This window comes from Rhinolophus sinicus, linkage group LG04, assembly GCF_036562045.2.
Source record: "Rhinolophus sinicus isolate RSC01 linkage group LG04, ASM3656204v1, whole genome shotgun sequence".
Lineage (NCBI taxonomy): Eukaryota > Metazoa > Chordata > Mammalia > Chiroptera > Rhinolophidae > Rhinolophus > Rhinolophus sinicus.
Window position 1 is genome coordinate 140,953,453 of NC_133754.1, and position 25,837 is coordinate 140,979,289.

At 38.0% G+C, this 25,837-nt stretch overlaps 1 protein-coding gene across 2 annotated transcripts in view; it reads right to left on the reverse strand.

Moving 5' to 3' along the window:
• The window catches only part of DOCK8 (dedicator of cytokinesis 8), a 192,190-nt gene that overhangs the window by 151,303 nt on the left and 15,050 nt on the right, over positions 1–25,837 (reverse strand). Inside the window, exon 2 of one of the 2 annotated variants that reach the window (XM_019730243.2) lies at positions 838–940. The exons of the other annotated variant lie outside the window; for it this stretch is intronic. Within the exon in view, the coding sequence (XP_019585802.1) occupies positions 838–940 (103 nt within the window). The remainder of the gene's footprint in view (positions 1–837; positions 941–25,837) is intronic. 2 annotated transcript variants of the gene reach the window in all.

Below are 25,837 nucleotides of genomic sequence, written 5' to 3' on the forward strand. Positions count from 1 at the left end.
GGTTTTACAAACCATCTCATTTAAGTCAGATTGATCCTATTTAGCACACGTGTGGCATTTAGTTCTCAATTAATATAATATATATATATATATGTATATATACACACACACGCTGAACAATTGGTGTTAAAAATGTAGGCAACCTTCAACTTAAAAAGTGTGTTTTTAAAATGGGGGGAGGGGAGGGTGAGCTATCTGATTCCATTGATATGAAGTTACAGATAAGCCAACATTATGATGACAGAAATGATTCAGTGATTGCCTAGGGCTGGTTGGGAGAGGAGATGGACTGCAAAGGGGCACGATGGGATGTTTTAAGGCAAAGAAACAGTTCTACATCTTGATTGGGTAGAGGTTAAATAAGTCTAAATTGGCCAAATTCATCAAATTGTACATCTAAAATGAGTGAATTTTATTGTATATAAATTGCACTTTCCAGAAAAAACAATTTTTTAAAAATTAAAGTTTGGAACTTGGCTTTTCGGGTTTTGGAATACATTTTTCCAATAAAAGCATGTTACAAATGGTAGTAGTGTTCCAGGTTAATCTTCCCCCTACCCAAAATATGAATTATGATTTGGGTGAAATCAAGTAGCCTGGAAGTCCCAGAGACGTGAGAACCACAATGCCTGGAGGTCCATTTTAGTCTAAGCCCCCGATGAGGGAGGGAGAGAGGGAAGTAGTCCGATGCCAATAAAGTAGGCTCAGAGCTAGGAACTGGTGGTTGGAAGTGTAAGGTAGCGGTGGGAAGATCTAAGGAAAATCAGGCGGCAAAAGCATACAATGGATGCTTCTGCACGTGACCATTCTCTAAGCAAACCTGTAACTCATACTTACTAGTTGAAGAGAGGTGAAGCCAGAAATACTCATGCTTTGTCGATGGCACTGGCCAAGGTTTGGTGGGAGAGTAAACTGTTTCCTTATTTCCGCTGAAGAATACCTTGGGTTAAAATAGAAAAATCTAAATGAAGTGGTAGTTTTCAAAAATCATCACAATTATAGATACAATCTTTGGTGCCATGTTATAAAACGTAGGCCTTGGCTGGGCAACTGGCAGAACTGATTAAAATGTCATCAGTGGCCTGTGGGTAGACACGGTAGCTTTGTGTGATAATATGTACACTTAAGAAGTTCACAGAGACCAGGATGCCTGCAATGATGGCTGCTGCCCAATACTGAAAGGAGCAAGAGCTTGAAGCCCAAGGAAAAGATCCAGGGCACTTGGCTCCTTCTTCCCAGGCCATTCAGAGGCATTGTCTACAGGAGAACATCTGTCTCTGACGAGAGTCCTTTACACCCTGAGCTGCCATTTTGATCCAGTCATTCTCCTTTCAAGTAGTTGAACCCTTCTGGTTGGCTGCCTGTGATGATAGAAAACACTATAGAACTGTTATATGAACACTTCTACCTCCCTGAGGCACCTTAGATACTACCTGCAATTCCAAGGACTGCATTTTCCCCAAACTGCTCCCAGTAGAGAGATGTTTTGAGTCACCCATATTGACACTGCAGAGCACTCAGCCAACATCACTGGTAGCAGGGATGGAGCACATGAAAGTTGCTCTCCATTGTCCACTCACAGCTGCTGGCATGAGACTGCTGACCAGGAAGACCGCGGCTTATGAGCAAGATGAAATCTGAGCACTCATTTGTTCGTCATTTGTTTCGTACTCAGAACACATTTTCTCATGAAATCAGTTGGTGGTTAGAGGCTAGTTCACAAATGTGTATTTAAATTACAATGAGGCCACTGTAGAGTATAACTAGTAACTAACAGATTATTGAGGATCAAATGAGATCATATATTTAAACCATGCTGTGTGTATCCAGCAGAGGAATACATAAATTTTTAAAATTATAATTTTAAAATATAATATTTAAATATTATAAATAAATCTTATTATATTTTCTCCATTATAATGTGTGCTAGGGCAGAATTACTAATTTTCCCGCATGATGAGGTTCCTGACAGGGTCTGGTTGGCTCCCAACCTTGGCAATGTGGTACATCCAGAAAGGCAGGAAACTTGTCCTAGTTCCACCTGTGACAGCCATTCTCCCACCTCAAGAGTACTTCCATTTCCTTTCAGGATATGCCCACTCCTCTAGCCCTAACGACAAGCAAAGAGGTGGGCACATAAGCCAACATGGGACAATAATCTCTCCTTCCCAGGAGTCTAAACGATGAAAGGATACAAAAATGGAAGCAAATGGCTGGAGCACATTCATGCCAGTGGTGGTCCCCTATATTATGATGCAATGATGTGGGAAACCCCACCGAAAGTCATAGTACCCCATATTAATTGTACTCTTCAATTTTTTGAAGCACTTTATTTTTTAAAAAAATTATAAGAAAATACTAAGATAAGGAGTAAGTATTCTATTATCCAACAGGGAAATGCAAATCAAAACCACAACGAGATGCCATTTCACTAGGATGGCTATAACAAAAACAAAAAAAAAAGAGGGGTAATAACAAGGGTTGAAGATATGAAGAAATTGAAGCACTCATACTTTGTTGGTGGGAATGTAAAATGGTGCAGCTGTTTTGGAAAATATTCGGGCAGTTCCTCAAAAAGTTAGAGTTCCCATATATCCCAGCACTCCTAGGTATATATCCAAGAAATATGAAAACATACTTCTACAGCAAAGCTTATACATGAATGTTCACAGTTACATTATTCATAGTAGCCAAAAGGTGGGAACAACTCAAATGTCCAAACAAAATGGAGTATATTATACAATGGAATATTATTCAGCAATAAAAAAGGAAAGAAATACCAATATATACCACAACATGGATGGATCTTGAAAACATTATGCTAAGCAAAAGACGCTAAACCAAAAGGCCACATATTGTATGATTCCTTATACAAAAAAATCAAGAATAAGGAAATCTACAGGGACAGAAAGCAGATTAATGGTTGCGTAGGATTAGTGGCTGGGAGGACTGGAGGTAAATGGGAAGTGGCTGCTAATGGGAATTGGGTTTCTTTTGGGGGTGATGAAAATGTTCTGAAATTGACTGTGGTGATAGATACACAACTCTGTGAATATAGTAAAATCCATTGACATGCACATGTTAAATAGGTGAATTGTGTGGTATGTGTATTATTTCTAAATATGATAGATAGATAGATAGATAGATAGATAGATAGATAGATAGGTAGATAGATAGATAGATAGATAGATGATAGATAGAGACATAGATATACATGTGTCTCTCTGTGTGTGTGAGTATCCTATAGAGAAAAGAGTGAAGGTAAGAATTACCAAATATAGAATGATAGCCAGGAATGGAAGAAACCTTTCAGATTTTGATCCCAAGTGCTCACTAGGCTGATTTTCATTACAAGTTGGACAGTCATCAATTTCTAAATAATCAACAGATTAGACCACTGTCCGAAACAAAAGGCCCATCCTGCATAAACAATACTGTATCTTGTGTTTGGCACCACAGGAACCCAAAACAGCATGCCAACATTTGCTTACTTAAAAATATGAATATCGCCACAGGGAGTGGAGATTACCAAGCAAAAGTTCCTTTTTATGCCCAAGTTGACTTTTCACAGACAAGACTGACTGCTCCTGTGACTTCTGCCTCTAGGTCCTCTCCCCAAGACCTCTCAAATAGCACATTTCAGTTTCATGGTCATTCAAAAGCCCTTCCTGTCATAGACCAGAGGGGTCTACCTGAAAAGGGGATATCTGACAATGTTCAGGAAAGGAAGTGGCATTGTGAGAGAATCAAAGAATGGCAGGAGGGAGGGATAGGTTCTTGCTTTCATTTTGAAGCAAACTCTGTCATCCTACGCCACAGCCCCAATACTTTTTCATCATGAAAGCAGAATGTTCCTGCTCTTCACTCCTTCTCAAACCGGTCATCTGGTGTTTCTGTTGCAGAGCTCCACGAAGGTTTCCTTCCTTAAATAAGTTTTCTAATTCAGACTTATACAAATGATCTGCTTCCCTGACTCACTACCTCACACGGATCCTATTTCCTTCCTATCCCTACAGGATCAATTCTACAGAAAGCGATGAAACCTGTCCCTTCAAAACTGTCAAATATGGAGACGAATTGTTTGTCCTTAAAATGAAAATAGTGAATCATCCCACGTAGAAAAGAATTGCTTTGTATCGCTTAAAGAACTTCAAAATAAAGTATCACTGGAGAGGCCCTACACACATATTAAACTAGCAAAAATAGGCTAGAATGAGAAAATTACATGTTGGTCATGCTGTGGGGAAAACAGGATGGTTCCACATCCCTGTGGATTGTATATTGGTTCAGTGTCTCTGAAAAGCAATCCTGCAATATGCAACAAGAAGTATAAAACTGTCATTACTCTTTCATCTAATTACCTCACTTCAGAGAATATACCCCATGGAACTGATACAAACAAAAATATAATTGCAACAGAAATGAGCATAAGAACTCTGTATATAATAGCAAATATTGAAGGTGAGAGGTTTTGGGAACGTACAGTGGGATAGTGGATGGGGGGGAAGGGGGGTCCACACAGTGTGAGGGATATAAATGATAAACGTCTAAGTTTTGCTTTGTCTTGTGCACCTGAAACTAATTAAAAAAAAAAAGCAAATATTTGAAAATAAACAAAGCACCCCATACTTGGCAGAACACTAAGTAAATAATAGCATAAAATAAATGAAATATGATTTTACCATTTAAAATAAAAATACGAATTAGGTTGACCCATGGAAACATGCATACAGAATAAGTTATAAGTAAAAAGTAATATGAGGAACTAAATACAATTGCCTAACAATATATGTGTAAATATACCACAAGGATGAGAAATCCTTTTGGTTGTTATATATAGGTAGCTTAGTAACTACCCCATTCAGCTCTTCCTCCTGGAAAGTTTCTTAAGTTCATCATTTTTTTTAAAAAGATGCATACATATAGTCACAGGTGCACTCTTTGAGATTTTTTAAGTTATGTAAACATCAGCTATTAAGTTTATTGATATGGAACTTCATTCTCAAAAGAGCTCCTAGCACCCCAGTGAAGGAGGAAGCCTGCCTACACAAATAAGAGAACAGAGCAAGGAAAGATCTCATACAAGCTTGGTGTCCTTGCAGGCATTTTGTGTGGGTTTTATTTCCTCTGCCTTTGAGTCTCAGACCAAATTCAACATACCTAACATAACTTACACGATGCTAGATTTATATCATGATAATATTTCCTTGATGACGATGCCCTTATTTCCTAAGATACCCTTCTTCTAATAACTCAAAATTCTGTATAAATGTTATCTTTATTTCTACAAATTTATCTGTGAGGGAGACTTAGGGTTTGTTTAAAATGTTGATACCCTTACTCAGGAGTCAGAATGGTGGAAGGCGGTGGATAGCAAAACTCTATGTGTTTATTCAGATGGATAGATAGTTGGGATTCATACAGTTGTGACTAAGTATCAGTGGAACTAATGATAGAGCAGAGCTTGCCAAGTGTGGCCTGTGGACCGTTCGCATCAAATCATCAGCTGCGTAATAAAAATGCAGATTCCTCAACCCTGCCCCAGTCCTGAATCAGCATCTCTGTAATTTGGCCTGGAAACTGCATTTTTAACCATCAACTCCAGGTGACTTTCATGTCAAATAAAGTATAACATTCACTAATAGTGCAAGACTATGAGAATGGTTGGTTCATTCATTCATTCATAAAACATCGAGGGCACACAAAGTGCCAGGCTCTCTGCCAAGTGCTAGGGATTGAAGTCCAAGAAGATACGATTGCTACTCCTGGAAGCTCAGTCGAGTGGGTGGGAAGGAGGAAGACAGATGGATGATTGAATAAATAATTATAATACTAGATGATAAGTATTATAATACAAGAATGTGCACAGTGCCTTATCAGCAAAGAGGAGGGAGTTACTAATTTAGCCCAGGAATGCTTAGAGTCTTCTGGAATGAGGGGACTTTTGAACCACGTTTGGGGGGAAAAAATGAGTAGGAGCAGGCCTGATGGGAAAGAAGACAATGCATTTCAAGCATTTTTTAAAACATTCCATAACATCTAGACATTAGGTTTTCATACTCCTACTTCAAGTATTTTAAAATCAGGCTGTCCTGTTTCTTTACAATAGACATAGCTAGAAGAGCAAAGGAAAAGAAGGTGAAAACTCAGTGAATTAGTCCTGAGCACTGCCATTTGCCAGCTGTTTGAGTTCAAGTACATTAGTTAACCAGGCTGGGTCTTAGTTTCACCACGTGTAAAAGGAAGGGACTGGGCTATGTGATCTGTTGGGCACCTTTCCAGCCCTTTCTGGCAAAGATGCTCAAGAATCTCCAAGTGGAACAATCAGCACCATGATCTACACCAGCAGCTGTGCTAGGAAACCAAACAGCCCCGGAAGGCTTTGCTCTGGCTTTCATCGCTGAAAGAAAATTCTTCCACTATGCTGGTATGGCCAGCAGCCAAAATGGTTCAAAGGATTTTAAAACCGATTCAAGAAAAAAATCTTGTCTATAAGCACTTAAAGAGGTTTTTTAGGGTGTTCCTGAATGTCACACATTTTAAACAACAGTGAAAGGGGTGGGATAAAGAAAAGCAAACATATAATGTACTCTTAGTAACTAACAACTGACTGCAAAACACTCAACAAACACAAAGTGTAAAGTACACAGCTAGTAATAAATAATAATTATGGACATTTGTGACTGGCATATGTACATATGGTATAATTGAACCTTATAAAATAGCATCATTCAGGACTAGAAATGATTTATACCAAGTGAGAGGTGAAAGAATGTTAACGCCCAAACTTCCTGAATTATAAGGTTAGGGCAGTGTAATAAGAAAAAGAAATAATAAACATGATAAAATCTGTTGTATGGAGAAACACTAGCTCTGAATGATGTAAATAATACATGGTTGGATCACAGCACAGAGCATGTATAAAGTCTGAAAACACAGGAACTACTCAAGAGTGAGGAGTTCCTGGAGTTCACCACATAAATATGATCTACGGCTCTTTCTAAGATGCATCCTCAGAAACTTTTAGTAAATTAAACCTTTAAATTTAAAAGGCTATAAAATGAATTTCTGTAGCAAATTGTATATGTGTATTATATATCTATACAATATAATGTATATAATACATATATCCATCCTTACATATATATACATGCATACATGTTTTGAGCAATGAAGTCTGGAATGAATTCTTCAGAAGTTCACCAGCCTGAGGCTTCGTAATAGATATTTCAGGTTTCTCATATTTTCCATCTCTTCTCATAAACAGACAAGCAATAAATGTACTTCTGTAAAGATGATTCAACAGGTGGAAACATGACTACAAAGAGAAGTCTGCCCCTTATTAACAAGCTGTGGAACTTATGTTTCTTCTTTACAAGGCAATCCCAAATCCCTTTCACTTGGAAAATTCCTCTGAATACAGAAGAATATTTATTAGATGAAATAAGTGTTTGAGGGTTTGTGGGGACAGAGCCAGGAGTGCAGTTTCCAGGCTCTCGCCCTCATGTGGAAAGGTGCTCACTCGGGTAGTAAATGGCCATCAACTGTGAATGGATGGTCATCAGCTGTGGCTAGTTGGCCGTCAGTTGTAACCAGTGAGCCATTGGCCACTAATATAACTGCCATGGCTACGCGAATAGCAAAAGGGGACTGGCAAGAAGATGATGGTTGAGCTAGCAAGGGCGGACTGCAGTTAGCAAGGCAGAGTGCAGCTAGCAAGTGAGGTTGGTTGGCAGAGAGAAGTGGACGGCAGGTTGCAGATAGTGTGGCTCCTGCTTCCTGTGTCTCCAACACAGCCGCCAGCAAGAATATAGTGATATGACTCCCCTATCTATGGCTCCATGGGTGTTCCTTTTTGGCCTCACCATATCCTGCATTCTTATGTGGGGAGCAGAAGCTGAGACCCCGCATGACACCCTGCATGACAGGTTTCCTATTGTAAGCCTAGAGAAGAAGGATTACTCAATGTCTTCAGTGTCTCTCTGAGGTATCTCCTCTCCCTAGCCCTTACATATAATTATATAAGTTAGTTTCTCTCCTGACTTGATGACCACCTACTGATGAAACTACATAATCACCCACAAGAAGACCTGTAAGTGTCAAGTGCCTTTTGTTTGTAACTGTTTAAAGGAAAAAGGGTTTCTCCATAAAAGTGTGTTGAGACATAAAGAAACAGATGTAACATATGTAAACTGAAGACCCAAAAGAGAAGAGAGACAAAACAGAAGCCCAAGTAATATTTAAAGAAATACTGTTGACAAAAATAACAGAAATTCTGTTGACAAAAAGATGCAGATTCATAAAGCTCTACAAACACCCATCAGAATTAACACGGAGAAAATCAAACCTAGATACATCACAGTAAAACTGCTGAAAATCGAAGATAAATTTTAAGTGTTCTTGAAAAAATCTGGTGAAAAGATACATTATTCAAAGACATTGTTCAAAGACATATTACTTCAAAGTGTAATAATAATAATAATAGATTTCTCAACAAAATTGAAATCCTAAAACCAAAGCAATCACATCCTTAAAGTGCTGACAGAAAACTACCAATCTACAATTTTCTACCCAGTGAAAATATCCTTCATACATAAAATATAAACACTTCATCAGATAAACCAAATGTGAGAAAATGTGTTACCAGCAGAGCCATACTAAAGGAAGCAGTAAAGAGCTTTTCAGGCAGAAGGAAATGATCCCAGATGGAAGCACAGAAGTTCTGAAAGCAATGAAGTACACCAAAAGGATAAACACATAAGTAAATCTCAATGATAGTGACTGTACAAAATAATTAGAATAATGACAATAAAGTGAAGTTTAAAACATACATAAATTAAAATATATGTCAACAATAACACAAAAGGTGAGAGAGGTAAATGGAGTATGTTCCAAAATTCTTGCATTATTTGGGAAATGGTAAATTACAAATTAATATTAGAATTTTAATATGTCAAGTACTTATTGTAATCTCTATTGAAACAAGAGACAGATTGAAAAAGAGGAAAAAACAGTAGGATTATACATTTAAACTCAAATATATCAGTGATTATATTAAATATAATCAGGTAAATTCTTCAATTAAAAGACAAAAATCATCAAATTACATAAAAACCTATGCTACTTACAAGAGACATACTTAATTTTTTTATTAAGGTATAATTGACATGCAATATACTGCATATATTTAAAGTGTATTTATAAGTTTGACACATGTATACACCCATGAAACCATCACAGCACTCACTAATTTTCTCATGCCCCTTCTTAATCTTTTATCTCTGCCTCCAGGTAACCACTAATTTGCTTTCTGTGATTATAGATTAGTTTGCATTTTTTAGAATTTTATATCAATGGAATCATGCAGTTTATTTCTCTCTTTTCTTTTTCTTTTTCTTTTTTTGGTCTGGCTTCTTTCTCTCAGCATAATGATTTTGAGATTTACCTGGGTTGTAGTATATATCAATAATTGATTCCCTTTTATTATGCAGGAGTATTCCATTGCATACACATACCACAATTTGTTGATCTATTCCCCTTTGGTGGACATTGGAGTTGTTTCCGTTTTTGACTATTACAAATAAAGCTGCTATGAGCATTCATGTGCAAGTCTTTATATGGACATGTTCTTTCATTTTTCTTGGGTCAATGCCTAGATAAACTGTTTACAAAGTGGTGAAAAAAACTTAAGCAAAAATAGCCAAAAGAAAGCTGGTGTAACGATAGTAATACCAGGCAAAAAAAAGATGTTAAGGCAAGAAGCATGACTTAAGATAAAGATGACATTTCCTAAATGTCCAAGGTCAATCCATCAGAAAGATATAGGAATTCTAAATATCTACGTACCAAGTAATAAAGGCTTAAAGAACTGCAGAAGAGGAGAAATATCAAATCCACAATTATAGTGAAAGATTTTAATATACCTCTTTCAGTAATAGAACATGTAGATATAAAAAATTATAGAGATATATAGGATTTGAAATGAGCAAATGACCTAATTGACTTATACAGAAAAAAACTACATCTAATGACAGAGTACACATTCTTTTTGTGGACATTGAACCATTTACCAAAATTGAGTATATACTGTACCATAAAGCAAGTCTCAACAAATTGCAAAGGTCAGAAATAGTATAGAGCAGGTAATCTGACACTACAGTGGAATTAAACTAAAAATCAACAAAAACATACTAGCTTTCTAAATATTTGCTTAATTTTTGAAATGGATAATATTAAGCATCATCTTTATACTGATGCACATAGGCTGAATGAATGGATTTTTAAAAACTAGTTAAAAACCAAACAAGAGAAAAATTATATATAATATTTAGACATAGTTATAGTTATAAATTATTCTATTTTTATTTTGAGTATGTAACATAGTTTGTATTGTAAAATATTAAAAGTATTAAAAAAAACCACTGTAAAATGTCATCTCTCTCCTATGTTTGTCTGCCAATAATGCAGGTTCCCTCCCCATAGACAATTACATGATAATTTCTTGTGTCCTGTGCACATTTAATACACACACAAATACATGTATATATTCTTTCTCCGTTTTTTACACAAATGGGAACATAATATTTGAAATTAATTTATGTTGTAGTGTGTATCAATAGTTCCTTTTTTAAAATGAAGGCGTATTCCATTGTATAGATACACCACAATCTGTTTATCCATTCACTGGAGATCTGTATTTTGCTTTTTTCACCTAACAAATAAGTACATAAGAATGTCCTCATTCTTTTTCATGGTTGCATATGTATTCTACTATATAGATGAATAATTACTTAACTACTCTCTTTTACACATTTTTGTTGTTTGCATTTTTTGATATATAATTGACATACAACATTATATTAGTTTCAGGTGTACAACAATTATTTTATATTTGTATATATTGTGAAATGATCACCACAATAAGACTAGTTAACATCCAGTACCATAGAGTTATAATTTTTTTCTTGTGATGAGAACTTTTAAGATCTATTCTCAGCATTTTCAAATATGCAGTACAGTACTATTAACTATAGTCACTATGCTGTACATTACATCCCCATGACTTATGTTATGACTGGAAATTTGTACTTTTTGACCCCCTTTACACATTTACCCCACCCCACACACACTCCAAACCCCACCTCTGGCAACTACCAATCTCTTCTCTTAGCTATAAGCTTGGAATATATATAGTGTGTATCAATAGTTCTGTAGAAATATATATATATATATATATATATATATATATATACACACACACACACACACATATATGTGTGTATATATATATATATATATATATACACACACACATATACATATATATATACACACACAGAGAGAATATACACATACACACACACACCACATTTTCTTTATCCATTCATTCATCGATGGACATTTAGGTTGTTTCCATGTCTTGGCTACTATAAATAGTGCAATGAACATCAGAGTGCATATGAGTGTATTTTATCAAATTAGTGCTTCTTTAGATAAATACCCAGAAATGGAATTGCTAGATCATATGGTAGTTCTATTTCTAATTTTTTGAGGAACTGCCATACTGTTTTCCATAGTAGCTGCACCAATTAACATTACCGTGTTGTCTACAATTTTTTGCAAGCACAAATAAAATTCAGTAAATTGCACACGTTAATTCATACATTTATAAATATATCTGTGGAATAAAGTCCTAGAAGTGGAATTGCTAGGTCAAAGGTTTTCTGCATTTGTCCTTCATAGTATTTTACTAATTAATACTCTAACCAGCAATATAACAGAATGTACAAAATGGTTTCATCAAATTTAAGGAGTTAATGGACTAACTGGTTATGCTGTCTATTGTTATCTGTAAATATCCTGTACAGTCAAGAAGCTGTTTATCTGATAAGGAAAACCAAGGTCTTCACTGAGGAGCTAATTCCTTCCTTTTGTGGGCAGGAAACTGCTATCTAATAAAGTCAATCCCTTCATTTACAGGGCAACTGTAAAACTCAGGACAGTATGGTCACCTACCCTTAGACTGAGATTTGGTTTAGACATATGGAGTTTCTGGTCCCTAAGGGGACTCCAAGTGGAGATCAAGTTGGCAGTAGGGTAAACAGAACTGGAACAGAAATGAGAGGTTCAGGTTGCATATGTAAATTTGGGCAGACATGAGCTTGAGGTTTTTTTCCCAGAAGGGGTGAGAGATCTCCACCTCTCCACCTATGGTTTCTCACTCATCTCTCTAGTAACCCATCATCTAGATGGCTGAATGTGGTGTCTACCATGGTGTGGTCAGAACCTGTGGTTTTGGCTCATAGATACAGAGAACAAGTGATGAGTGCTAGGTTGGAGGGGGAATGGAGGACAGGGTGAAAAAGGGGAAGGGATTAAGAAGTACAAATTGGTAGTTACAAAACAATCACAGTAATGTAAAGTCCAGCATAGGGAGTATAGTCAATAATATTACAGTAACTATGTATGATGCTGGGTGGGTACTAGCCTTATCAGGGGAATCACTTCAGAAGTTCTAAAAATGTCTAACCCCTACGCTGTACACCTGAAACTAATATAATGGTGAACGTCAACTGTAATTGAAAAATTTAAAAAGAAACCAGAATCTGCAGTCTTGGAGCAAAGCCACACCGCCCAGCTAAAGGGCAACTGAACCAACCTATCAAAACAATCATCTATATAGTTCAGCGTTGACTCCTCTTAATGAGCCTAATCTCTGAGGAAAACCCAGGTAATAGAGCTCTCAACAAGCGGGCCAAAGATCTTCTTGAAAGCAGAGTCTGAATGTTGAGAAAAACTTCCCAATTATTAGGATTGTGGAAGGTTGACACAGCTTTTTAGGGAAAACAGAAAACCACGCCGCTATTCCTTGAGTGCTTACACTGCTCCTGGCCCTGTGCTGATATCGGATGTGTACCACTTCACTGGATCCACACAGCAACACGATGAAACAAGTTTATCTTCCTCGTTTGACAAATGCAAAACTCAGGGCTGGAAATGTCTGGAGTCAGGACTTGAAGTCAAGGCTATCTGACTTCAAACGCTGTGCTCTTAGTCACTATGATTATAAATGCTTAAAAAATGTATATAAATCTACGTACACTATTTAAAAATACATAGAAGGAAAACCACTAGAAGGAAATACTATTCGCAGTTATGCTAGAGGCAGGATAATAGGGGTTTTTTCTGTTCTCTTTTCTTTTTCCAAATTGTGCTGTGTTGCCATATTTTTATGACAGAAATCATGTACACACATACACACACACACACATATTTTTACCTACCATGTTGTCAGCTTCCTGAACAATGTAAATTCTGTTGAAACACAGAAATGAGCCTGAACATCTTAAGAATCTCTTGAGGGCTGTTTTCACCATCAGTCTATTGTTTCTAAGTCTCCTCCTGGAGTTTCTAAATAAAACTGTTCTCAGCATATTGTGAGATCTTGCACCCACTTCCTGATCTACCTGGGTTCAATTACACTCAACAAACATTTTTGGATGCTACTGATTCAAAGCACCTCATTTCTCCACTCTGATTTGTGATTTATCTAAGTTATGTGTCCCTGGCATGGCCAGATCCTTGGCCATTTAGAGGTCACAAGCTGTATTTTCACCCAGGGCCATCTTCCCTCCAGGGCTATTAGTTTTCAGACGTGTTGGCCAGGACAGTGAATTAACAACACATCTGTGCCTTAGTGAGGTGGCTCCAATAAGACCCTGAGAGCCTTCTGGCCTCTGCTATCCAAGGTGACTGTGGCTGTGAATTAAAAATGCCTTGTACCACTGGGTAAAGTGGGGAGGTTTTAATGCCCTCCTGTTTTGAGTTTTCTTTGTTAAATTGTAGAACTTACTGAGGTGAACACTGAGAAAGTGTTCTCTGCTCTTGAACACAGCCTCAGCCTGTGGCGGACGATGGAACTAAGTTGAGGACTGTAAAGTTGGTTGTATCTTCGTGAGCACCCTATATTGCAACGGTTCTCAAAGTGTGGTCACCAGAGCAACAATATCCATACCCCCTGGGAATCTGTTGGAAAGGCACACTTTGGGGCCTCACCCCAGACCTACTGAATCCTAAACTCTGGGGTGGGGTCCAGCAATCTGTGCTTTAACAAACCCTCCAGGAGATTCTGAGGTACTCTGACGCTTGCGCAAGTCTGAGAGCCCCTTGTCTATTGCGAGCAGACAAATGCCAGCTGTACCTGCCAGCCTTCCCTTGCCTTTCACTCATCTTCTCTCACAGACTTCGGATGTCACCATCTGATCACCCTTCCTCAGCCTAACTGACCCTACCTAGCTAGTTAATTTCAAGATCGAGATTCTAACAGAACTTTTCAATGATGTTTATACTTAGCCAGAGTTAGCTAAAACATTCCACTTGATACAAATAGTTAATGTACCCCCAAATAACCACTGCCCCCATTCCCTTCTTCCCCAGTCCCAGACCATCTCCAGCTGTTCTCAAAATTTGTTTTAGATTGGAGGATGAAAACAATGCTTCTCAAACCAGAGACACTGCATTGTTGCTAAGTCATTAAGCTATTAATGGTTAGCTACTTGTTTACTTTAGGAAAAAGCTCTGAAGTGAGGGGAGTGGAGACTAAAAGGGGGATTGTTTTGGACAAACAGCAAGGTTAGGAAAGTTGTAGAATGAAGAGAATATTTTGGTTAAGAAGACTAGAAAGGAAAGAGGAGACACATATCCAGATGTCTGGCATTGATTTATTTTCCAACAAATATTTATTGAGCACCCTGTTCAAGGTTCCACAGTGTGCCTTTAAGAAGTTTATATTTGAATGCGCACTGATGCCTGAGCTTCTGCCATCATTATTTTGTGTCCAACATTGCCCTATCCAATGATCTTCCACCTTATGGTACCGCTGTGTTTCACGAGAGTTAGTATCTGAAGCAAGAGAATCTTTTGGTGCCTTCATAGGAGGGGAGGAGATGACCAAAATGAGGGAAAATTGTTCAAAAAGGAAAGGTAACCAGACCCCACCTCAACTAGCCAAATGTAGCCACTCCCAGAGCAAAGGAAATCTCTCTGAGTCTTCTACATTTTATATTTTATAAGTTCCAAGTATCATGCACATTCTATAAAGCCAAAAACATTCTCCTAACAGTTGTCCCATGATATAAGTCGTATTTCCATTGTACAGAAAAGGAAACTGAAGTAGGGAAGAATTGGATGACTGTTTGAAGTGCTGAAGCAATACCTGTTCTGACTTAAGGAGCCACGTCTTCCTCGCCCAAGACTTTTTTTTTTTTCTTGCACAGACCAGTATATTTACATTCACGTAACTTTAACACTCATCCATTTCCAGACGCGAGGCCCAATCTTCTGCCAACATTATCTAGGAAGCCACCATGTCCTTTATCATTTCTGCAAATATTCTTTCTTGCTGGGCTCAACTAGAAAGAGCCTCATTTTTGTGTTCTACCAACTATTTGCCTGATGCTATATACTTAATTAAATTTCTATCTAGTTATAATAATAAGTTCCTTTACTCATCCCTTACTAAAGTATTTGTCATGTTCGTATGATCCATGCAGAAGTAAAAATCCCTTAACTCACTTCCTAATAAATGAGAGTACACTCTGTATACTAAACAGTTATTCAAGAGGACAGTGATTAGGGTATTTGCTTTCCTGAAATTGTAAGGTCTGACTTACGGAGTCCTGAGGTGTTTTAAATCAAGAATACTGGCTGAAAATACCAGCTCATCTAATTTGGGGGGGAAGAGTTTCCTTATGCAATATTTTTTTCCCATGTGCAATATTAGAATAATGGAACATTAGAAAACTACTATACTTATTGCAAACTTTATACTAATATAATGGGTATAAATTATTCTTAATATTGAGAAATGATAACAGACTAGAGGACATGAATGATAAAGTTACATGAACTTTTTTAAGAGACATATATATGGCAAATATGAAGACTGTATGTAAATAAATTTCTTTCTTTCTCCATTAATTGATGATTTCTTCTTATTAACCATTTTAAATCCAAAATAGTTAAAAGAGTCTCAAAATAATTATAAGGATGACCTAAAGACACTCTAGATTCCTAGAAAATTACACAAAGTACTTATAATTGGGCACATATATGACAATCTTACTTTTTGGGTATCAAGGCTGTGTTTCTTTCTCTTTTTTAGAAAACTTTCATATGAAACTGAGCTCACTATTAAACCAACCTGGAAGTCTCAGGTAATAATACGTACTTGGTGCTCACTCGGATGGAACTAGTCGGAGAATGTGTGTCTACATATGTTGTTCTATCTGTAATTTCCCACTCCCCCAGCAGGGGAATGACTTATCCATAGAAACGTCAAGTCAAGTTTCCCAGGATAACCTAAGTAAATATTCTCCTCCTTACTACTATGTAAACAAGTTCAAGGCACTTTAGACTACAAAAGTTAAGAAAGAGAAAAGAGAAAGGAGGAAAGAAGGAAGAGGATTTGTTTACAGGAATGAAAAGAAAGATAACATTGCTCACTTAATTAGGATGAACTGCACTGTAAATGCTGAATAATTACAGGGTCTGCTTCAGAAGACATGAACTCAGCTAAGCGAACACACTGGCCAGGAACCAAATAGTAACAGTTGGGAATTATTCAGTTTCTGGCCTCATATTTTCTACAGAGTCCATGAGGGTGTAAAAGATGGTCTTACTCAGAAATCTTAATCAGTAACAAACTGTTGAATGGAATTGCATCTCTCAGTGAGATCTTGCTCACCAAATTTTTCTTCAGCCACACATATGCCTTCCACGGGTTTGCAAATTCTGTCCTGGATCTAACTATTACATTAAGAATGTATCCTACTGTTAATATCATGGTTCTTATTTGAACTGCTCTCCCAAATATGCAGTTCCCAAATATTCAGTACACAAGGAAAAGCACTTTGTTAAAAATAGCTTTACTTTTTACCTTCATCAAGGTAATAGGGAGTAACACTTAGCTTTAACTTCCTTCAGTTCTAGAATACTTTGTGTTCTAAAGAGGCTCTTGCATTTGAACACAATTCAAAATCTTGGCCGCACCCTCTTACCTCAATGCCTGAGTGTATAGTTATAATCCCTGAGGGTGTTCAAATGCCTGTGTACCAGGTGATTGTGCACTAAACACACTGAGGTGAATTAATGGTAATCAACATGAATGAGATTTTAGGAACAAAAAGCCTATAACCAGTTTCTGAAATGACGCCATCGCATACAGAGGAGAGGACACATGTTGGGCACAAAGCCAACATCCATGCAGCTCTTCCTGCGACATTCTCTTTGGTCAAAAGTAAGGTGTGCCCCACAAGACAGCAGGTGAACATGTCCCCAGTTTTGTTAGTATGTTATTTTAGCATAATTTTCAGAGTCTTACAAAGGCTCACCTACCTCATCCAGAACCGCTATGAAGTAGGCAAGACACGTCAATAGTTGCTCAGGGAGATTAAGGGACAAGTCAACACTCAGTGAGATTAAAGGGCGGCCTAAAGCTAACAAGCCTTGCAAGTGGCAAAGCTGGGATGGGAACTTTATTCTCTTAATTCCCAAGAAAGTAGATGATCGTCTTTGTTCTACAGAAAGTTGCTTTAAGTAGGCATGATGGGTAGAAATCTATGTGTTATGCTTTAAAGGGGGCAAAAATCCCTGACCAACTGTAACTTGCTATGCTTGGAATTCCCACCACTCTAAAGCTTATAGGAAGTGTTTCATTGGGTTGAATGATTAGACACTTGAGAGAATAATATATAAACCAAACCTCCTATGGTGTCAGATTGCTGCATCAGCTTAATGTATTTCCACTAATCTGATGCAGGAACACTGAGGAAATGAAGTCCAGACCATCCCATAGAGACCTAGGGGTCTAAGGAAGAGAATGAGTCCCCAAAGCAGTGGTGGGAATGGGGGTCCAGTCCTTTTCCAGCAGGGATGAAGAGTAAAGAAGGTAAAATCAGGTTTTCAAAGCTAGTTTTAGACAAATGCATTCTGAATCAAACCCTTGTCCAAGGACAAAATAAAGCTCTCTGTGCCTTGGGACACCCAAGGACCAACTTTGCCCCTTTCCCAGTTTTCCTTAGATTAGGAAATAACAAGTTAGTTTAAATGCATGTTGGCTGCCAACAAAAGTTAGCTAAAAATTCTATCCTAATTTATGCAAGAAAGTCTACATATTTTTTCATAAGCAAATTTAACAAGTTATCTTTCATATCCTCCTGCTAACGTACATAGTAATCATTTTCCAACAAGTAATAACCTTGGTTCAAATTCTGCTTCATCACCTACTAATTATGTGATCTTGGGCAAATCAGTTGACCCTGCTAAATGTGGTAGAGTGAGCAGAAGCATGGAGACACACAGAGAGGAGGCAGTAAGAAGAGGCTGTAACACATTAGAAGCCAAGAGTGAGGAGCAGCCATGAGATGGAAAGATGTCAATAGGGCTAGCAGAGGAGGAAGGAGGAGCAGGTAGAGAGAAGAAGGAAAGAGGGAGACCTGGAGTCCCAAACGTGTCAGGCTACAAGAATTGGCCTTGGCAGATTGTAGAAATTCAGCCCCACGTAAGTAGATGACTTGTGCAGTAAGCAACTGCACAGCCTTCCGTGGAAGGCCTGGGTCCACGCCTAAGAGCAGTGACTGCCACTAATCTACGCAAACCCAAGATCACAGACCCATCTGGAGATGTGACGAGTACTCAGCTCAGGCCATCACTGCCATGGAGCCGTACAAGCCTAGTGTTACCGGAAATCTGGATTTTCGTGTGAAATCTGCAGTTTGTAAATGTTGGCAAGGGTGGGGGAAAAAGAATGGCCCTTGGATCTGCAGACCCAATGGCGGCGAAGCAGCTTCCTAGTCTCCTTACGTTGTGGTGGATCCTTAAAATAATTCACCATTAACTGAGTTAACCTGGGAGTAGCTATAATTGTTATAACCTAGAAAAGTTTACTACTATGTGTAACTACTATTACTACAATTAATAATGCTAACTCACACTTAATGAGTGCTTATCCTCTGACAGGGACTATTTTCATTAGCCCATTCAATCCTCACAACCACCCTATGAAGTAGGTTATTATCTACACTTCACAAATTAGGAAACTGAGACCAAGAAAGGTTAAGTAACTTGCATAAGAAAATTTCTATAGGAGTTAACCTTTGGGCCTTTTCCTTTTCCAGCTGCTTAGCAATGGAAAGCTTAACGTGTGAAAGCTTCCTGAAAAAGGGATATTAAACTTTACCCTGACTACTCAGAAGAACAGGTTTTGGCTTGTCCCTGAGACTTTGAACCCAGCTCGAGTATCATTAATCCTTCCTTGGGTGAGTAGTCTTGGAATATGTTCTGAATGTAATTCAAATACGTGTATTAGCAATGGGAAAGAGATTTAAGAGCAATCACTGAAGCTTGATTTTTCATCAACGATGAGTCTCCTTTTTGTGCATAGTTTTGTCTCTTCGTACTGTACAGAAAAACAAATCTCAAGCACAATAAAAAGGAAGCCCTCTGAAGTCCAAAACCTGTTAAGGCACCAAATATTTTCCCAGGACATGGGATGGGGAAAGCAGAGGAAGTACCTGCAACAGAAATTTCATTCACGTTTTTATTCAAGCCCTTTCTACATGAAATGTTTCGTCTACTATTTTCACCAGCACCCTCCATCCCCTGACGCCTCGCTTCTTCCTAGAAACTGGCTGACTCAGTTCCATCAGAAAAGAAAACCTTCATCCTCAAACTCTGTATCTCTCCCCTTCCCCGGACCAGCCAGCCTCCACTTCCTTCACTCCCTCGCACTCCCTAATTCAGTGTTCTCAGGCTTCCACCGTGCCCCTCAGCAGAAGCTGCCCTTGATACAGCCACTAATGGGCCTTTCACAGGACAGCCTGTGACCTCTTTCCAGTCTTGTTCCAACTTGACCTTTCTGTTGCATCAGACGCTGTTGACCTCTCCATCCTTCATGAAGTCCCTCCCTGGGATTAAACACACTTTATCAACTCTACTAGTCAAATGTCCTCATTTGCTTGAATCGGGTTTCCTCCCTTTTATACCCCTTAAGTGTTGTTCATTCCCAAATGATAGTACTTGGATGCATTTGGGATTGAGGGTCGAAGGATCAGCCACTTGTTCCTAAAAGATTTGCTCATCTGGAGCAATGGGGAAGCATTGAAGGGGAAAAAAAGGAAGACTCCCAGCAATGAAAAACCCAGGATTATGTGGAGTTAGAGCATCTTGTTGTGAGGAGACTACTGTGAATATTTTCTGTAGAGTAGGTTATTATAAATGGATTTTTCTCACAGGAAGTCAGTTGCTTTGATGGTTTCATTCCTTCAAGGGACAATGTGAAAGCTGTTGAGCTGAAAACTACCCATTTTTATTGTTTCGCTCTCATGGAAAAATTCTCCCTAAAGAATGCAGAAAGGAATTTCTATAAAGCAATTAATTTATGCTCTTTTGCCCAATTGAAAGCAGTAGCACATGAGTCTTACTGTTTCCTGTCAGTTTAATAATAAACAACTCAGCCCTCTCTTGCCCTCACATCTTGAACCCCACATGCTCCTAAAGATATGGTAAATGCTTGTGCCAGGACATAACAACAAGTTAAAAAAGATTCTTAATGTGTGGGATACAGTCAAGAATTTTAGATGGTCGATGGTCACAAGACATGGCTCGTCCTTACAAGGCCTGTGTTATAAAATAAGGGAGAGGTCCTTGGGGTCAATGGCAACTGTGTAGAGTTTTGAAGATGTTATGAATTATCCTGATGTTATAGTTAAAAGCAATAGTATAGCCTTTGAAAGGCCAAAAATGGCAGACATGATATACTTTAACCAACAGAGAACAGAGGTTTGATATCATGTATTACATTTTTGAAGGGAAATTTATTGAGGCTGTAAGATTGCTGCTAACAGTATGTAAAACATCACTGACTTTTCTCTTTTCATTTACCTTTGTGGAGGAATAGCCTGTGGTCAGAGGCAGGCTAAGCCTTGGATGGTGACTTTTCTTTGTACTACTTGATTGAATCTACTGTCAGAGATGAAAAGTCAGCAGGCAAATTTAGGATTACGTGAATACGCTGGTGGAGGCAGTTCTGTCCCTAAAAGTCATGCCATAAGGCTATCTCTGGACTCGAAAGCTTGCCATTGGCCCAAGATCCTGGGCAACTTCCCAGCAGTCCTTTGCCTCTACCTTCACCCCGTTCTGTGAGGCCCCAGGTAAGGGAAGGGTATATGGCAGCAACAGTTACAAAGACAAGCAGGTTCAAAGGGAGAAATGAGAAGATGTACTGAGTTCAACTTGGGAGAGTGTGACCTCCCTGCTATAGTATAATCCTCCTTCCATAAGTCTGCATTCAGTTTTGCCCTCACCATACTCTGTGCCCTAGAATGAAGGAACAATATCAGACCACAAATGCCCATCCAGAAGATTATTATGTTTCTGAGAAGTCCCCATATTCCAGAGTCAGTTCTGCTTCCTCAGGCAGCAACTCTGCATTTGGTAACAACATGGTCTCAGTAAAAATGCAGCTAACTCTAAAAGTAATAACCCACTATCAGGGGTGTCAAAACAGCAGCCCGCGGGCCAACTGCGGCCCATGATCCATTGTTAATTGGCCCTCAGCAAATTCCAAAAGTATATTTAGTTTACCAAATAAACCAGGTGAGGCAACACGTACTTCACCTCGAGTGAGTGGCCCGGCTGTTTGTGTATTTTACCGCATATGGCCCTTGGTGAAAAACATTGAAAAAAGTTTGGACACCCCTGCACTAAGTGCTTATCAGCCACATACCAATTCATGTTGAAGGATGGATCAACTGTGAGCTTATTTTGAAGGTGGTGGGGAGAGAAGGAGACAGACAGGTACAGATAGAAGCCTTGGAGACCATGTCTGGATGAGAATCCCAGAATATGCTAGAAGTGGGTAGAGCCATGGAGGGAAGAGAATAGGAAAGCAGAGAAATAAGGCCAACGTCACTTATACTGCAATTTTCTTCAGGCCCTGATAGTTGAATCAGAGAGAAGGGAAGGGAAGGGGAAGGAAGGAATGGGGAGAGGAGGGGAGGGGAGGGGGTTAGAGGGGAGAAAGAGGGGAAGAAAAGAGAACACTTGATATAGGTGAATGGAGTTTCTTTGAAAGGAATAAATGTTAAATTGACCAAATAAATATGGTAATGATTCAGGCCATATGATGATAGAAAGTTCAGTGTTGGAGGCTAAGAACTGGGCAATGTTAATCTCCACTGTCTAAAAGGCACAGGCCAAGGAGACATATGGAAATATAGACAAAGCAAGAGAACTGAGGAGTAGAGAATGCTCTATGTGTATAAAAGGGGAGTCTGACTTATGAAAGTTTGATCTGAGATCAATTTAATGGATGATGACCAGCATTTTTAAAAATGCAATAGAACAGAAGAAAAAAGAAACAGAAAATGTCAAGGTGTATTAGAAATAGCACACGTTGAATACAATTTCTTGAAACTTTCGTTTCTGTGTGTGTGTGTGTGTGTGTGTGTGTGTGAGAGAGAGAGAGAGAGAGAGAGAGAGAGAGAGAGAGAATACTAAATTGTAATATAATATAAAGAATATTTCCTTCCATGGATTATGGTAAAAAAAATCTTGAAAGCTATTACTGAAGACCAAGTTAATAAGGTTTTGGAGTAGTAGGTACCATAGATTGTTTTTGACGATGGATGATACGAGTTGTGAAGAGAAAGGGGGATTGTGGGCCAAGGGGTCCCTTTCATTGACATTCTCTTCCAGAGGGTGGTATGGGAAATACATAAGGTGTCAGAGTCATCTAGATTTGGCCAATGAGATATACAGAATAACTTTCCATCTGTGGGTTTGTAGTGTGGTTCATAACATCAGCAGCATTCAGAAGTGTGAACGAATGTGCACTGGCGTGAAGGGACCAGATGTGACTGGAAATGTATTTGTTACTGAAGCAGAGAGAGATCACTTCCCAACATCCCAAACATTCTCTACTCCATCTGAAAATCAAGATTCATGCATTATACCCTCAGTTGCTTATGCCCCTGAAGTCTGGGCAGTGTTTTTAGTGGGTTGTTTCTAGTTTGGATAATGTGGTAGAAGGGAAAAAGTTAGATTCTTTAGTATGAAAATGCATCTTTGTTCATAGCTAATTTCAGAGAAAAATCAAGTCAGTTTTGGCCCACTCTCATGGAAAGACAGAAAAAACCAACAACATAAAATCGTATTCCAGCTGTGATGAAGAGATACCACCACAGGATTTTCAGATGCTATAAGGCTACCTCTGGTTGTGTTTAGAGTGGACACAGTCCATCTACCTTGAAAGTTAATCCTCTGACCCGCCTGAAACAAAACGAAACATATTCTGGCATATGGAAAAAACAATCTCAACAAATTCCATGGCAAGGTCATGATGAAAACTTCAGCACGAGAGCTGGCTTGCTGGCAGCAATGGTTGGCAATAACAGGCGGTTAAGCACTTGAATTGGTCTTAGCTAGACCTGGGTTTCCACCACTTCTTTACCACTAATACCCTTGGTAACTGCATAACCTCACTCAGCCTCAGTTTCCAAATCCACATCCTTAGGATAATAAGAATCCCTTAATCTTTCAGGCTGTTATGAGACTTCTACACGGTAATGCATTTAAAGGACATAGGAAGTGCTCCATGAATGCAAGAATTAATTTTTAAAAATAATTATTGGTGATCACATCCGTATCTATCTCTTTCCTTCTGACATCGACAAGAAATATACTGGTTTCTCAGTTTCTCCTAGTTTGTATTAGTCTTTCCCTGTCAGTGAAGACAAATTATACAGCTGATCTTTCCACTTCTTCTTAGTAAAACAGAATATTGAAAAAAAGTCATAGTCAAGTTACTATCATATTTTTGACAGACTTGGGTCCCAAATTTCCTCTCAAAGGCAGTGTGGAGCCTGGCAGCCATCCTTTTGAGTGGATCTAATAGGCAAAGCATTTATAAAAAGACAAAGTGATGTTAGCTCCAGAAGGGATTTTAGAAAACATCTAATATAACTCTATCTGAGACCCAGAGAGATGAAATGTATGATTCTTCTAAGGTTTTTCAGGTAGTGTGTAGCAACCCAAAATAGCTGTGTTTGAGAAAAGGCAAAAGAAAACCTTACACTTCTATATAACTTTACTCTCTTCAAGAAAATATACATTTAACTGCCTTAAGAGGGCTAGTTTATAGATTCTTGACTATAGCTGGAAATTTAGGTAATTCATATGATAGCCTCAAATAGGGCCAACATTATCCAGAAAAGCATTTATTTTAAAAACTGTGGACACAAGAAAACATAGTAACAGTATTTGTCCAAATTAAATTTACCTTTAGGATCACTGACTTCATCATAATAATAGTTTCAGTTCAGTCTTTTGAGGTTGATTTTTTTCTTAAAGCCATCTATACAAGATTGATCTTACCAGTTTATACTTATTTGAACACAAACCGTCTTTCAATAACTTTCCCCAAGAATTAAGGCAAAGTTCACGGATATTTTTTCAAATATTTTTAAACTTCATTTTAAAAACAGATGTCACACAAAACATTCAGAAAGACAAATGGGCAGCTGTATTTGTCAGTGGAGACCTTTGAGTCTGTGATTCAATTTCTAGTATTTATCCTGAGGAATCATTAAAGTTGTAAGTAAAGATGAATGCATAAATGTATTCAGTAAAGTGCTGTTTCTAGCGATGAATAATTAGCAATAAATGTAGCTTAACAGAGGATTAGTTAAATAAATTATCATCTATCCTCACAATGGAATATTATGCATTCATTTAGAAATGTAATGCAAGAATATTTAGTGACATGAAAAGTTGTTCATGATATATCTTCAAATAAAAAAAGCAGGTTCAAAAACAGTATATAAGCATGCTTCCTTTTTTGTAGAAAATATTCCTAGGTGTGTATCTCAAAAGATAGATGATAGATAGATAGGTAGATAGATAGATAGACAGATAAAACCTGTTAAAAGTGATTAACTTTAGATCAAAGAACCAGAAATAATTTTTATTTTTTAAATTTTTGCCTATGTACACTTACGATTTGTCTATAATTCACACATATAGCTCTTGTAATAAGAAGCCATTCATTATTCATTTTAGGAAAGAATAGGAAATACGTCTGTAGTTCTGTAATCTATAACTCTAGTTGCTATTTTTCAGGATGAATCGCTTCTTCTCCTCAATGGTTCTACTTTTTCAACATTTAATTTCTTTCCCATCTCTCATATAAACATTCCTGTGATCACATGACATGTCTTACCTAAGTAGCTGTACCAAGTTTCCTCTGTAGTCTTTCATAACTGCCAGAACTTTTCATAAAAGTTACTTTTTGGGAAAGGTAACAGTGTGTGTCTATCTTCTCTTTTAGTATTCAGAAAATTTGATGTCATAGAGAAACTTAGGTCCAAATTTCCCTTTTGCTTTTACATCTTCTTCCCTACAAGTTTACCATTAGTTGCGTGCAGTGTGTGAGTGTGTGTGTGTGTGTGTGTGTGTGTGTGTGTGTGATGTATGTGTGGGTTGTAGGGCGACAGCTTCACAAATGAGTTAAAACCTTACTTTATGTTGTTGAGGTGGCTGTTTTTAACTCTTATCCATCTCTCATTTACATTGGATTTACTTTGTCCTTATTTCATTTTCTTTCCTGAGCATCAAACAAGCACGAGACCCTGTGATGGGTATATGACCCGTTACCTCATTGACTAATCACAGAAACTTGGCACTTATTCCCGTTTTATGGATGTTTCGTTAATATGTGCATGGTGCTCTTTGATTTAGGTAGCATTTTCAGAGCTATTACTTCATGTGATCTTGTGACATT